At 52.9% G+C, this 13284-nt stretch overlaps 6 protein-coding genes across 6 annotated transcripts; 4 read left to right on the top strand and 2 right to left on the bottom strand.

Annotated features, from left to right (window-relative positions):
* Window positions 1-15: 15 nt before the first annotated feature.
* Window positions 16-278, top strand: PG986_013664 (uncharacterized protein; the record flags this gene model as incomplete). The annotated part of the gene is made up of 2 exons (XM_066849886.1): window positions 16-134; window positions 197-278. The coding sequence occupies 2 exons, from the start codon at window positions 16-18 to the stop codon at window positions 276-278; spliced, it is 201 nt and encodes a 66-aa protein (XP_066694029.1).
* Window positions 279-2344: 2066 nt separating this feature from the next.
* Window positions 2345-4312, top strand: PG986_013663 (uncharacterized protein; the record flags this gene model as incomplete). Its single annotated transcript, XM_066849885.1, has 3 exons — window positions 2345-2608; window positions 2662-3562; window positions 3642-4312. 3 exons carry the CDS (start codon window positions 2345-2347, stop codon window positions 4310-4312), a joined length of 1836 nt encoding a protein of 611 aa, XP_066694028.1.
* Window positions 4313-5514: 1202 nt separating this feature from the next.
* On the top strand, window positions 5515-6714 carry PG986_013662 (RNA polymerase II transcription factor SIII subunit A; the record flags this gene model as incomplete). Its single annotated transcript, XM_066849884.1, has 1 exon — window positions 5515-6714. The coding sequence occupies one exon, from the start codon at window positions 5515-5517 to the stop codon at window positions 6712-6714; it is 1200 nt and encodes a 399-aa protein (XP_066694027.1).
* Window positions 6715-8454: 1740 nt separating this feature from the next.
* PG986_013661 (uncharacterized protein) lies at window positions 8455-8990 on the bottom strand (the record flags this gene model as incomplete). Its single annotated transcript, XM_066849883.1, has 3 exons — window positions 8455-8539; window positions 8695-8832; window positions 8980-8990. The coding sequence occupies 3 exons, from the start codon at window positions 8988-8990 to the stop codon at window positions 8455-8457; spliced, it is 234 nt and encodes a 77-aa protein (XP_066694026.1).
* A 572-nt stretch (window positions 8991-9562) lies between these two features.
* PG986_013660 (uncharacterized protein) lies at window positions 9563-10608 on the bottom strand (the record flags this gene model as incomplete). The annotated part of the gene is made up of 3 exons (XM_066849882.1): window positions 9563-9886; window positions 9944-10299; window positions 10368-10608. 3 exons carry the CDS (start codon window positions 10606-10608, stop codon window positions 9563-9565), a joined length of 921 nt encoding a protein of 306 aa, XP_066694025.1.
* A 731-nt stretch (window positions 10609-11339) lies between these two features.
* PG986_013659 (hinge domain of cleavage stimulation factor subunit 2-domain-containing protein) lies at window positions 11340-12399 on the top strand (the record flags this gene model as incomplete). Its single annotated transcript, XM_066849881.1, has 3 exons — window positions 11340-11391; window positions 11475-11600; window positions 11660-12399. The coding sequence occupies 3 exons, from the start codon at window positions 11340-11342 to the stop codon at window positions 12397-12399; spliced, it is 918 nt and encodes a 305-aa protein (XP_066694024.1).
* Window positions 12400-13284: the final 885 nt, after the last annotated feature.

Raw genomic sequence — 13284 nt, 5'->3', positions numbered from 1 at the left:
ACTTGTCGCTGCGCAATGCTTCATGGGGCGGAAGACAAGGCAGCCGACGAAGACGATGGCGATGGCGATGGCGATGGTGCAGAGAGCCAAGCTGATGGTTGCCAAGCTCCACTGGTCGGGAAGGTTGAAGCCAGGTAAGTCAATGCAAGGGGATTCGCAAAAGGGAGGAAATGTGTTCTCGTTATTCACATCATAGTGGCTACGTCGATAATGAAGTATTTGGCACTCTCCAGATGAGACAGACAGGCGGACTGGCGCGTTTTCGCCGATCGATTTAAGCGTTGGTCTGGTTTGGTACTCGGCCCAAATGGGGATGACTTTTTGTGAAGCGTGGACGTGTTCACCTCCGTTATGCGGGAACATTGAAGTTAAGCTGCACTGGTTCTGGTTGCGTTCCCTGGGCCCTGGGGACTGGTTAAGGTCCCGGGCTTCTGTCCCGGGCTTCTGAGTCTCTGACGCCACCTAACCTAGGCACTTCTCAATTTGGCTCCTGTTGCTTGGCTTGGGAGATTGACGCTAAAAATGTCGCCCCTAACCCTTGCAGTGCACCGAGGAGCACCCATGAGGCTGAAAGGAGAACCTTGCAAAGTGTCATCCGCTGATACATGCATACATGCACAAAGTCCTAGGGATGGAGAGGTGTCGAGACCAAATCATCGGAAGCTAGAACATTTAGTGGAATACATACACATGGGATAGCTAGGGACCATACAGTATGCTACCCAAATACTCACAACGTAGTGGCCGAGAATACTGCACGATACCAACAGAAATATGTAGAACATAGATGCATGCCTCTTGGCTATGCACATACAATCTCGACGGCCACGTAATATCTGGAGACTTGCATTGGTGTAGGTATGTTCTGCAGTAATTCAAAGTTACTACATACTATATATTTCGGGCGTACGCCCACAACAGGAACGCAGTTATGTTAGGTAGCATGACAGTCCGCGACTCATACCCATTGATCGACTGAGAATGTCGGACTATTTGGCAATGATACCAATCTATGCTCTTGCCCATGTGTGTATAGATACCATGGTCGTGAATATTTGGTTGAATCCGGTGTATGAAGTAGGCAGAGGACATGTGTCTCGCCCACCCATGACGGAATGTCTCCTCGGGATGCAAGTCAACGCGTGGTTGAATTAAGCTCAAGTTATTGCCTAAGGGATGTGATCAGTAGATGCCGTGTCTGAGTACAGCCTCAACATACCACCTATGAACTATGTCTGTGGATGTCTGTATCGCCCTTGGTCATTGATGCACACGGACAAACGACGAGCAGAAGAGGTTGCATATCTAGCCAAGGCGGTAAGCTACATACCTCCGCAGACATATGGAATTCAACCCAGTTGGCGTGGGCATATGGTTCCTGGATGCTTACTCAATGTATTGGAACGTATGCATGTCGTTGGCCGGGATGATGATGCGAACAGAAGCGCATACCAATGCCAATTCTTGAACTCTTACCAGCCACACAATTATTCACATCCCGTCATGAATTCATGAATAGCTGTGACGAGCTAGTCCGTATGCAGGGAACAGAGCTACCCTTGATGGAATCATGCTCCGCTGCCGAGCGACTCGGTCCAATCAGAGCCCTCCGTTTTGCTCAATCTCCCCGTAATGTGGCTCGTGCAACGAGGATGCGACTGGGAATCGGGAGGGTCGTCTCCAAGGTCCAGCCCAGCCACTGGGTTTTTTTTTGTTCCCTTGGACTCCCTCATTCACCGTCTGCCTGCACATCAGACCTTTCTGCTCTGGCTCCAGTCCAAGTGCACTGCAGCCACACACACGAACACTGCGCAAGCCCAGGTTCAGGTTCAGGTCCAGGTCCAGGTCCCCCGTCCCCCTCCATCTACCTGCTCTCCGTCCTCTCTCCCAATTCTCAAACTCCTGCCCATTTCATCGCTTTAACACCACGTTCCCAGTCGATCGCCTAATTCACTCTCGTCGCGATCGCTACTGCAATTGCATTATCCAGTGCCGAATTTTTTCGCACCGGCCGAAGAAGCCGACTGATCTCGCGCTCTTCCTGGCTCCCGCAAGCTTGCGCGCCTGACCGACTCCCCAAAAGCGAGGAAGCAACCGTTGATCCGCCGCCCCTACGCGATTTTTCCACTCCCCCAGTCAACAGCTTGCAACGCGCTTGAGCACTTGTTTACACTCCACCTCCAGCATTCATCACCGCCACGCACTGCACCCCTCCTTTGCCCGCGTTGACGCGCTGTCGCATCTGTCGTCATTGCTTGTTGCCTTTCATGTTGAATTATACCGTCTAATCTGCCCTCCAACCTCCTGCTTTGCATAGCCCACCGCCGTCTTTGTCGCGGTCGCAATGTTCTATTCCGAGACGTTGCTGCAGAAGACCGGGCCTCTCGCCCGTGTCTGGCTGTCGGCCAACCTAGAACGTAGACTCAACAAGTCCAGTATTCTCCAGACCAACCTTCAAAAGAATGTCGAAGACATCATCGACCCCAACCAGGCCCCTATGGCTCTGCGACTCAGTGGCCACCTGCTGCTGGGTGTGGTCCGAATCTATAGTCGCAAGGCGCGCTATCTCCTTGACGACTGCAACGAGGCTCTCTTGAAAATCAAGATGGTACGTAATACCCAGGATCCCGTCGCTGACTGCTCGACTAACTTGAACTTGAGGCTTTTCGCTCTACTGGCAACAATGATATCCCCGAGAACCTCCCGTTACCTAACCGTGAAGCATTGATGCTTCCTGATCGCATTACACCTGCCGACAACCTGGGAATCCTGCCTCCTCCGAATGCCGACTGGTTGTTGGCGCAAATGGACGTCGAGGCGACACAAAGTAGCTCACAGGCACAAGGGCGAGGTCGCGGGCGTCCGAGCAACCAAAACATTAACCTACAAGAAGACTTCAACAACAGCCAGTTCCTTGAAGTAGACGATATGAACATTGACGATGGTCCTGCAATTATCGACAACGACGACCTCGACCTGGTCTTGGATTTCGGAGATGACGACGAGCAGCCCCGCAAGGATATGAGCATCGAAATGGGTCGAGATGCTCCCGCCGCTCGCTCGATCGAAGATGACGTCTTCAGCGAAGCTGATTTCGGCGTTCAGAAGGGTGATGCCTCGACCGCAATGGATCTTGGAGAAGGCGCCATCCGAATCGCTGACGACGATGGTGATATTCCCATGGAGGGTGACTTCCAGTTCAACATTGGCGACGAATCAGCCATGCCAGAAGTGGGCGGAGCCGGTCTCCCTAGCCGCGCCCGTATCTCTGAATCCCCGCTCTCGGACATCGACGAGAACATTGCCAGGGATGTTGAGGAGTGGACCCGAATTAACAACACCAGCATCTACGAACCTGGACAAGAGACTGAGATACAAGAGCCCCAACAGCAGCGAAAGTCGGCGAAGAAGCGCAAAGTCTTCGGTCTCGATGCTGCAACTCAACTCACAAGTGCTCACATTAAGGAGCAACAACAAGACAGATCCAACATCCTCAAGGCACCAAGCTTCATCCCGCGCGATCCCTACTTCCTGGCTCTTTTGGAGATGAAGAGCACTGGAAGTTTCGTTTCCTAATATCATGGGCGACGCCCGCAGCAAGCCCTGGGCTCCGGAGCTGAGAGGATTGCTTTCTCTCGAAGCCATTCGGCCCGCCAACGACTTGAAGCGAAAGCGTGATAGTGGCATTGCGGACATGGGTGAGGAAGAGCAAGGTGCATCCAAGTCCCCTCGCCTGGAGCTAGAAGAGGATGATGGCCTGGCTATGCCGGAGGGAGGCTTCGGCGAGCCGAGTGTCGGCCCAGAAGGTACCATTTTGGAAATCCCGGCCGACGATGGTATGGGCACGCACGATGACGACGGCGCCCGTGACGAAAGCACTATGCGTGCTTTCGACGAAACTATTGCGCCCATCGTCCACCCTGCCGACAGCGGCCCCGTATCCCTGGGAACAAAGCACGCTGTCCACGTCCTCCGCGAGCTTTTCGGGGCGGATGCTGCCGAGAGCGAGGAGCAGCGGACAAAGACTTCGGTGGTGTTCCAAGATCTCTTGCCCGAAAACCGTACGATCAAGGCCGATGCGACCAAGATGTTCTTTGAGTGCCTGGTCCTTGCAACAAAGGACGCGATCAAGGTGGAGCAGAAGGAAGGCGTCCTGGGTGGTCCGATCCGAGTGCGCGGCAAGCGTGGACTGTGGGGTGCTTGGGCGGAGCGCGAGGCCGGTGGTGAGATTGCTAGCCAAGAAGAGGAACAGGCAACACAGCCAGAGCCAGCGATAGCGGGATCGTCTCGAGCAGTGGCGGCAGCAGCATAAGCAGGCGTTTGATGGCTATCATTACGACTATGCGAGGCGTACGGCATTGTAGCGGGTGATTCGACGAGCTTGACGGTTCATGTACACATTACTTATTGGCACTTTATTGCGATATTTCTCTGGTTATATCATCGCACCACGGCAGGGTGGCGTTTGCGGAGTTCGGGAAGACGGGGAGATACCAACAAACTGCTGGGGGTCTTCTGGTCATCAAAATCAATCTTGCGAGAGGGTTCATTGTGTGGATTGTGTCATAAGGGGGAGGAGGGTTTTTAGTGTAGCGTCCATGTCAGGACGATTAGTAGAATAGTGTTGACCTTCTTCTATACAGCAGAACTTTGGTCGAAGCTGTATGTCATTAGTGTCTTTTCCAATATACTCCATAGTGGAATGCGAGTCCTTGAACAATCATTTAAACCGAGACGCCCTGACATCACATGCAGATATTCATTCAGGTGCATATTCCATGTCTCGGCTTTACGATGCCAATAGGCTGTGTTGTCGGTGTGGCCTAGCCGTATGCGTCAGATAATGCCACTATGGGGGGGCATCTCCTGTAGGATAGTGGAGGGGCGGCTAATAATGGGGCACAGTCAACTCCGATGCTAAAGTTGGACGTCCCAAAGGAACCTCACTCTGTCATCAACACAAGCAATGCTTCTTTTGTGAGCGTGTCAGACGCCATAAAGCCATGTCACCCATTTTCGCTCTTTGCTCTATAGTCCGCTGATTTGCATTGGTTACCGTCACCAACCCATGCTTTACTAGTCCACATATATACGAAGACATTCTCGAGTCGATTAGCTGTTTATGCTAGAGCCACTCGACGACAACCCCGATAGTCTTGCGCCTGGATGGCCAAGCACCTCGATACCCAAGTATCGATATTCCAACACCGAGCCCCTACAATTTCGAGAACCTATTAAACAGCAAAATGGTCAAATCTCTTGTTGAGTTATGCACTGCAGTGTGCATCAAAAATGTTCGAGGTATGTATTCAACGCTCCTATTTGCTGCTTCCTCCCGAGTACCTGCCGTTACGAGGTATCATACTGTCCTTTGCCTCAAACCTCCATTCATTGTCCTACCTCCATGCTTTCGCGCAGATCTTACCGTCTGCCTCCTTCCTTTCTTCCATTCATCACTACCAGCTGCAATCTTGCTTCAGACAGTCGCAACATTCTGCCCGTCTGTGTACAATCATGCCTCAAGACAATCCAGATTTGCAGAACGACAGTCCTGTCGACTGCACCAAGATCACTGCTAACCAACTCAAAGATATCAGAGACGTCGGGTCGGCACACTACGATCTAATTCGACCCATCCTTCTGCGTATAGACTCAGCCGCGCAACTGCGTGCCATCGAAGAAGCCTCCCCGCACCTCGAGGAACAGGATGAAGAAGTATGGCTGCGCTTAATTAAGCGGGAATTCCCCACCCTCCACGAGAAGGAGAATCTCAAACCTTCGAGGCCGCAGCTTTGGCACAGGGTCTACGCAAAATACAGCCGGATGGACGCGAAAAACAAGGCCGAGGCCGCAGAGAAACTCCGAAATGCCTTTGCCGGCATCAAGGCGAAGAAGCAGGCCAACACGAGCGAGATCGTGACGTTCGACCGTCGTAAGCTGCCGCAGCCGCCGAAGGATTCCAGATTCAAGGGTGACAAGAAGGTAAGTACCGGGCGAAGAGGTGGCAGCAACGACACGGGAGAGCTGCGCTTTACAAGTGGCACGCGAACCAAGGTGACAACGGCACAAAGCCTGATGCGCAAGGTCAAGCGTGAGGCAAAGGAGATACACAGCCGCAACAAGATTGCAACCCCGACCAACGCCCTTCGAGTCAACAGTGGTCAGATCAAGCATGCACCCCAAGGCCTGGTCAACGAGCATCGAATCAAGTCGCAGCCGTCTCTGAAAATCCAGCCCCCGACGTTGAAACGGACCTTCCAGGACCGCGATTTCGGAGGCAAGAGTTTGGAGGAGGCAGAAGCGCGGCTGCGCAACATCAAATCGGGCAAGCAGCCCACGATTGTGTCGGATTCCGATCTGGATGACGACGACGACGATGTCTTCGGGGATGGTGGCGGCGGCGGTGGTCTACTGGACGAGGACGATTTGGAAGCGATGTTCGACGACGAACCCGCCAAGCCGGAGCCGAGCAGACAGGTGTCCAGACCCCTTCTGCCCGGGAAACAACGAAGCAGTACATCGTCCACCGTGCGCCGCGTCGAGACACAGATCCGCCAGGCACCGGCAAACAATAATGTAGGGTCATCTCCGCCCTCAAGCCCACCAAAGGCCCAGGCCGCGAGCCCTCCTCTCAAGCCTTCGATGCCTCCTCGGAAGAGGAAGGCCGTGGATGTCTTCATGAAGCCCAAGGGCAAAGCTCCCCGCCCAAATTAGGGGTTGTTTCGAGATTGGTGCCCCCGGACATGGGACGTTCAGCGTCTATGGATCGGGTTCATGGGCGATGCCTTCGTTTGTAGTTTATCGGTAATATTGGGCTCGCAATTTCTTCGGGAAGATAGGTCAGGCAGGCGTTCAATGGTAACATTTTGGGATTTGTAAGACGCAGAGAATTCATATGCATAAGTAAGCAAGCAAAGACAAAGTGGGTAGAATTTTGGAAGAGCGAAGTGATTGGGTTTTGGCATCTCGAGATACCCGCGAGAACATGGATTGTATAATAAAGAAATCATCAGCATAGCATGGGGCCAGGTATAAAGCGTCTTTGCAATTTCAGGAGTGGTACACATCTGCAACTCTGCTTGCATACATGGTGACTTTCGATGCCGTATTTAGTACGTGAAAATTTACTGCGCATATTCGATGGCAAGAGCAGGCATTCGTCGAGACAGGATATCATGGAAACTACTTGACATTACCTCTAAACACCTCCGTCACGCTGAAGGACAACGATCTTGACAGCCGTTTCAACTTGGCCGTTAAGAGGTAGATGGCCGATTTAATCGTAGTCATACAGTGTATATACCCCAGAGCATAATTGTCCCATTGGAAAGGGCTGGAGTCGAAGAAAAGAGAAATCGATATTCGGGAAGCAACTCTAGATCAGTAAGCAGTTAGCCTGACTGGCAACATCTTGAGGGACGAGGGGATAAGCCACAGTACTGAGATGGTTCGTACGAGTGCTCCTGGTACGGAGTAGAGATGCGAGGAACTACCCCATTCCATCTCCTCCTACTCTTCTTCCAATCCCTGAATGACTCAATGACACCGAATAGAGGGGCGTCGATCTGACGGATGGTCATCATTGCCCCCCGACCAGGACACCTGCTGTTGGATTGGGTGCCTCAGGCACAGTGAGGACCATTTCCTGGGTTTATCTGATATGAATCTAGTATGGGTAAGATGCGTTTTCACGATATGGCTTACAATCGAGTTGGACACTGAAATTAAGTGTATATAAATTTTAGTAATATCGATGCAAAAAGGAGTGTACATAAACACTCAACACTATCTACCTATACACTCAGCAAGCATAGGGGGCCCCAATATAGGAGGGCCCATATCGTATTAGTTCATGATTTATTAGTCAGTCCTCTTCTGCTGTTACGAAGGCAGACTATCACTGCTTCAACTACGACCTCAAAGACGTACTGTCATCTCACAAGTATGGAAAACGGAGGCAAGACAATTAGCACCTGTGATAATTTGGCATATACGCATGTCATATCCTGTGGCACTCCTGTCCACACAGCCTCACCTGGGTTTTCCTGGCTTCTGGATCTACCTGGCGAGACATTTTAGGGATAGTCTTGCTGACTCCAGTACCTTTTCATTGCCCATATGCTGCGTGCATTTCTATTTGAATGGAGAATCGTGATATTGACGCCTTGAACGCCCGAAAGAAGAAAGTGGTTTTATTCTGCTATTCCTCCATCTGCCTGGGAAGCCCTGCCCCGTCTGCTTCTACAGGAAGCAGAAAGCCGCTGCCCCTTTTCCGAACCTCGGAAGAAGCCTGCGATGTTTAGATCTTGCATACCGCCAAACAGACAGCAGTCGTCGTGGCGTGAGTAGCGTTTGAATGATGGGGCTTTTCCATAAACATAATGCGCCTGCAGCTCCCTTTTGGTTCGGTCGCCGCGAGCAGTTACGAAGGATGCTTTGAAGGCCAGCGGCAGCTTATCGTCCTCCTCGAAGAGCCAGAACCAGATGTAGTGTTGCGCCACCCTCGAGTTGGTATTCGGCTGCCGTCTTGTCGTCGGTCCTGGGAGTGGAAGTTGTTTGCGTCAGTTTTACGTACATGTACATGGCCGAGAGGCCTAGGGATGAGATCGCAGCAAGAGAGAAAGCGTATGGGTGGCGGCGGGCGCGCAATGTGACTCGCAGGATAGGGAGAGCAACAGAGGGGGCTCGGCTTACATTTGCTTGCCACCGAAGATGAGGCGCTGCTGGACAGGCGGGATTCCTTCCTTCTCCTCCACCTTCTCCTTGATCTGCGAGACCTTGTAGTCGGCTTCGATGTCGAGTTCGATCTCCTTGCCCGTGAGGGTACGCACTCTATTGGGTTGGACGAATGTTAGCAACATTGGACTACATATCCGCCCACGAGCTCTGTCTGCGTGTCCGTCCGTCCGTCCGTCCGTCTGTTTGCGAAGAAGGCAAGCAGGCCACGGAGCCGATCTTGGCGGGGTAGCTCTGACTTACTTGATAAGCATGGTGGCGGTTGCTGTAAAGGACTGACGATGGGGGTTCTGTAGAACAAACGTAAGAGACGACTTTGGCGCTCAAGGAAATGGTTTTGCCGCTCCAATATTTGGTGAATTGAGAGAGGGAAGGTTGAGTTATGAGTTCGCTTGGTAGGCTGCTTGATGATCGAAACGGCGGAAGGCAGCGCACTGGCGGCCTGGTAATGGTGGGGTTGCTAACTGCAGGGTGGGTCGCTTATAATGGACTAGGTGCTTGCCGTACATATTGATTGATCGATGATGGCACTCTCCAATATCCGTACTCCAGGGCTCGAAGAAGGACGTTATGGTACAAGTCAACTTCTTCCACCCTATCAGGTACTGCTGTCTCAGCCGAATGAACTAAGTAACGGTTGCTCTAGTTGCGAGGAAACATCTCAGTCATAGTGTCATAGAGCAACTATACATGTCGCTCGTAGCAACCTCGGATATTTGGAGTTGACACAGGCATGTAAGACCTACTTTACAATATTATAAAATCCTAGAATACAGGGGAGATGTCTGGCGCCGTTTTGCTTGCAATCCCAACTCATGTCTGGTCCTTATTTCTTGCTAAAATCATCGCCAAACACGTTGAGGCCAAGACCTTCGGAGTCAAGCATCAATCGGTTGCGGCCGCCAGCTTCCTGGAGCGTTGTTGCGATGAGACGTGCGTTCTCAATCTTCTTCAGCTCAAGATAGGACTTGCTCTTCTGGACGGCATCACCAATAAGCTGTGCTGAGCGAGCTTCACCCTGGGCTCGGACAACCATGGCCTGCTTCTCCTGTCGTGCCTTGTCGACAATGAAGGCGGCCCGTTGCGCCTCCTGTTGCGCCACTTGCTTGGCTTCCACAGCTGCTGTGAATTCGGGAGAGAAGGCAAGATGCTGTATGCAATCATCAGTACACCCTGATCCCATCGACACATATCGCTATGGACTTACCGTGAGTGAGACATCATCCAGCAAAATATTGAACCTTGCTGCTCGTCGCGACAGGTTCTCTCGCACCAGCTTGGCCACCATCTCACGCTGTGTGATCAGCTGGCTGGCGTTGAACTGCGCAACCACACTCTTCAAGACTTCGTTGACGATCGAGGGCAAGACGCGCTCGTCGTAGTCTTGTCCCAAAGTCCGGTAGATTTGCGGCAGAGCGTTGATCTCGGGCCTGGACAGCACACGGCAGGTGATGTTCACCATCTGCAAGTCCTTGGTGCCTGTAAGTGAAGACACATTTCTCGGCTTTGCGCGCACATCGTAGTCGATCGACGTCTCGAACCAGGGGACTCTAATGTGTGTTCCTGTATTGGTGGGGGAGTATTAGCAGGTCAGATCATACCATCACGTAGGCGCCGTAGACCGGACAAACCTTCGCTGTAAATCTCCTTGCTGACACCACTTATCCTCCGATACTTGATAGCTCTGTGACCGCCATCCACGTTGAAAAGGGAGTTCTGCAAGAGCATGGCGCCACCGATACCCACGGCGGCCACGGCGAACATGCCTGCGGCACCGCGAGGGTTGGGGGCTCCTCCACCTCCGGGCATGCGGGTACGGCGGGCAATGGCCTCCAGCCGCTTGAGCTGGTCCTGGAATGGGTTCTGCGACATATTGACAAGCTGGACCTTTGGGTCTGGTGTCTGCCTGAGTGGAAGCTTGGTCGGGCTGCTTTCAGTCGGATTTGCCTTGCTGAGGCGATTGATCGGACCTGAGCTTTACGTCGAAAAGTGATGATCTCGGCAAGATGGTCCAACCCACCATGGTCGATGATCTGTGCACTTGATTGGAGCTCTTCCGCTGCCTGGGCCCCGTCTGCAAGGGTAGGAGCTTCTCAGTCAGACGCGCTAACCCCAACAGGCAACTAAGAAGGCCAAAGGGCCTAATCTTTTTCCGGAGCAGGGGATGGTTGTTTGCGCGTTTGCGTAGGGTAAGTGGGGCCAGGTATTTCAGAGTACCTACAGCCAGTCCGTGACGGCCAATTCTGCCATCAATTGACGCCGCAACCTTGAGCTGCAAGTCCAGGTGCGATCCAATCCCATCTTGCACGCAACATTTATTTGTGACCGACTGCAGATCTCGGTCCGGGAAAAACACAGAAGAAGACCAGTTCAAGCTCAGGCTTGGGGACGGGGGCATACTTACTCCTAAGTTATTCACCTGAAGAGCACCTACCATAATACAGTGACGATACACTTCCTGTAGCTCGCTGTATTTGACTTTGGACGTGATCCCAACCTAGCCCGCGAGTGAGCTGCGCGTGTAGTCGCAGTACGCATTCCCATCGCTTCTTTCCCTTTGCTGCATTAGACCCGCGCGAACGAGCTCCATAGTGCCAGGCAAAATGTCTACGAAACCACCCTCGCGAGTCGTCTTCGTGGGAAACATTCCCTATGGTGAGTCCACCGCCCAATCTGCACCTGCGCGCCCCCGTTGCCTGCTGCCAGCCAACAGCCGTTAACCGTCATTCTCGCAACAGGCCTTTCCGAAGAACAGATCACCGACATCTTCAGTACGGCAGGCAAGGTGCTCAATTTCCGACTCGTGTACGACAGGGAAACCGGCCGACCTAAGGGCTTTGGCTTCGCAGAATACCCAGACGCAGGTAGGTTCTCCCAGCAGAAGCTCTTGCTGTCCCATGATACTGACTGCATCTTGTCCTAGACTCGGCAGCTTCGGCAGTCAGAAACCTGAACGACTACGAAGTCATGAATCGTAAATTGCGCGTCGACTACAGCACCGAGGGTCGCGTGGACCAGGACGAGGACAAGTCTGGACCTAGCAATGCCGCCAATGCCGGGGCCTACGGCCAACACTCGAATGGCATCGCTAACGCCGCACCCCAATCCGCACCTGCTGGCTCGCTGCCTCCGCTGCCCCCCGGAAAGGAGCTGCCCCCTGGGGTGAGCTTCCACGATGCGATCTCCCGGACCCTGCACACGCTGCCCCCGGCCCAATTGCTAGACATCCTCACGCAGATGAAATCTCTGGCTTCGACCGACCCTGCACGCGCAACGGAGCTCCTCAACCAGGCCCCGCAGCTATCCTATGCCATTTTCCAGGCTCTCCTGCTTATGGGACTGGTGTCGCCTGAGACAATTCACTCTGTGGTTGATCAGAATGCGCCACCTCCGGTCCAGGCACCACCTGCTGGCTACCCGCCTTCGGTGATGCCTGGTTTCCCTGGTGTTGCTACTTCGACCCCGCCGGTTGGTGCTCCGTTTGCACCCCCTGTGGCGGCGCCTCAGCCCAGCTATGCGCCGGCACCAGCAGCAGCAGGACAAGATCCGGAGCAGCTCATGAAGATGGTTCTGGAGCTACCTCAATCTACGATCGACCAACTCCCTGAAGCCGAGCGCCAGACAATCATGGGCTTGCGTGCTCAGTTCATGCCTCAGCGTTGAAGCACAGAGCATCGTTCTAGGGCCTTGTTCGGCAGCATGAGGGCCGGTTCACGACAGAGCTTGTAACAGTATAAAGCAAGCAAGATAAGTACCGAAAGGGTCAAAGAAGGCGTTTTAGGCGTAGTTCATTTGGACGTGTGGCGATCTTGGCAGGGGTCAATAGGGTCTACTTGATACCATATGAGCCCAAAGGCTCGGATTGCAGTTTTGGTGGAAACGGAAAGAAAAGAATATAAAACCGTCTGAAGTTCGAATATTGCCAATAGCCAGGCTAAACCTACTTCTGCTTCTCGATGGGGTGTCTCAATATGGTAATAGCTTCAATGCGCAGTTTTGTTAGCACACCCGCAAGCAGTGCTGCGATAGTTTGTACTTGCGTCAACTTATGCAAGGAGAAAAACACTTTTTTAAAGTATGCTGCGTTCTCGTCAGGCCTGTTTCGATCGATTAGGTCTTGGCATGGTGGACTGCCGGCAGCTATTGCTATGACAGTGAACTGAAAGGGGGAGGCCGTAGCAGGCTGGTAGCGGCCCGTAAGTGATTACCGGACACGAAAAACACGATAAGCCGTACGACCAGTCTCCTGCCCGACCGCAAGTAGTGGCGTGGAGAGCGAACGATGACGTACTTGGATGGTGTATTTTCCCAAGTCCCACCTGTCAGGCAGAGCGCAGAGCTCAAGCTCAGAGGGCTGGCCTGGATAGGGTACTTGCAGACAGTATCCAGTACTGTACATCAATAATACATTGAGCCGGAACTACGTGCATATCGGATGAAGGTCTAACAGCTAGCAAGGCGCTGGCCTGCTGGTCTTTCCGCTGGCCTCACCACTCGCCCGACTCCCAAACGAAACATCCAGAATAGAGTTCAACCTAATCATGAAAA

This window comes from Apiospora aurea (assembly GCF_038362705.1).
Source record: "Apiospora aurea strain CBS 24483 chromosome Unknown utg000009l_segment0_segment0, whole genome shotgun sequence".
Classification (NCBI taxonomy): domain Eukaryota; kingdom Fungi; phylum Ascomycota; class Sordariomycetes; order Amphisphaeriales; family Apiosporaceae; genus Apiospora; species Apiospora aurea.
This window is presented reverse-complemented; position numbering and strand designations above follow the sequence as displayed.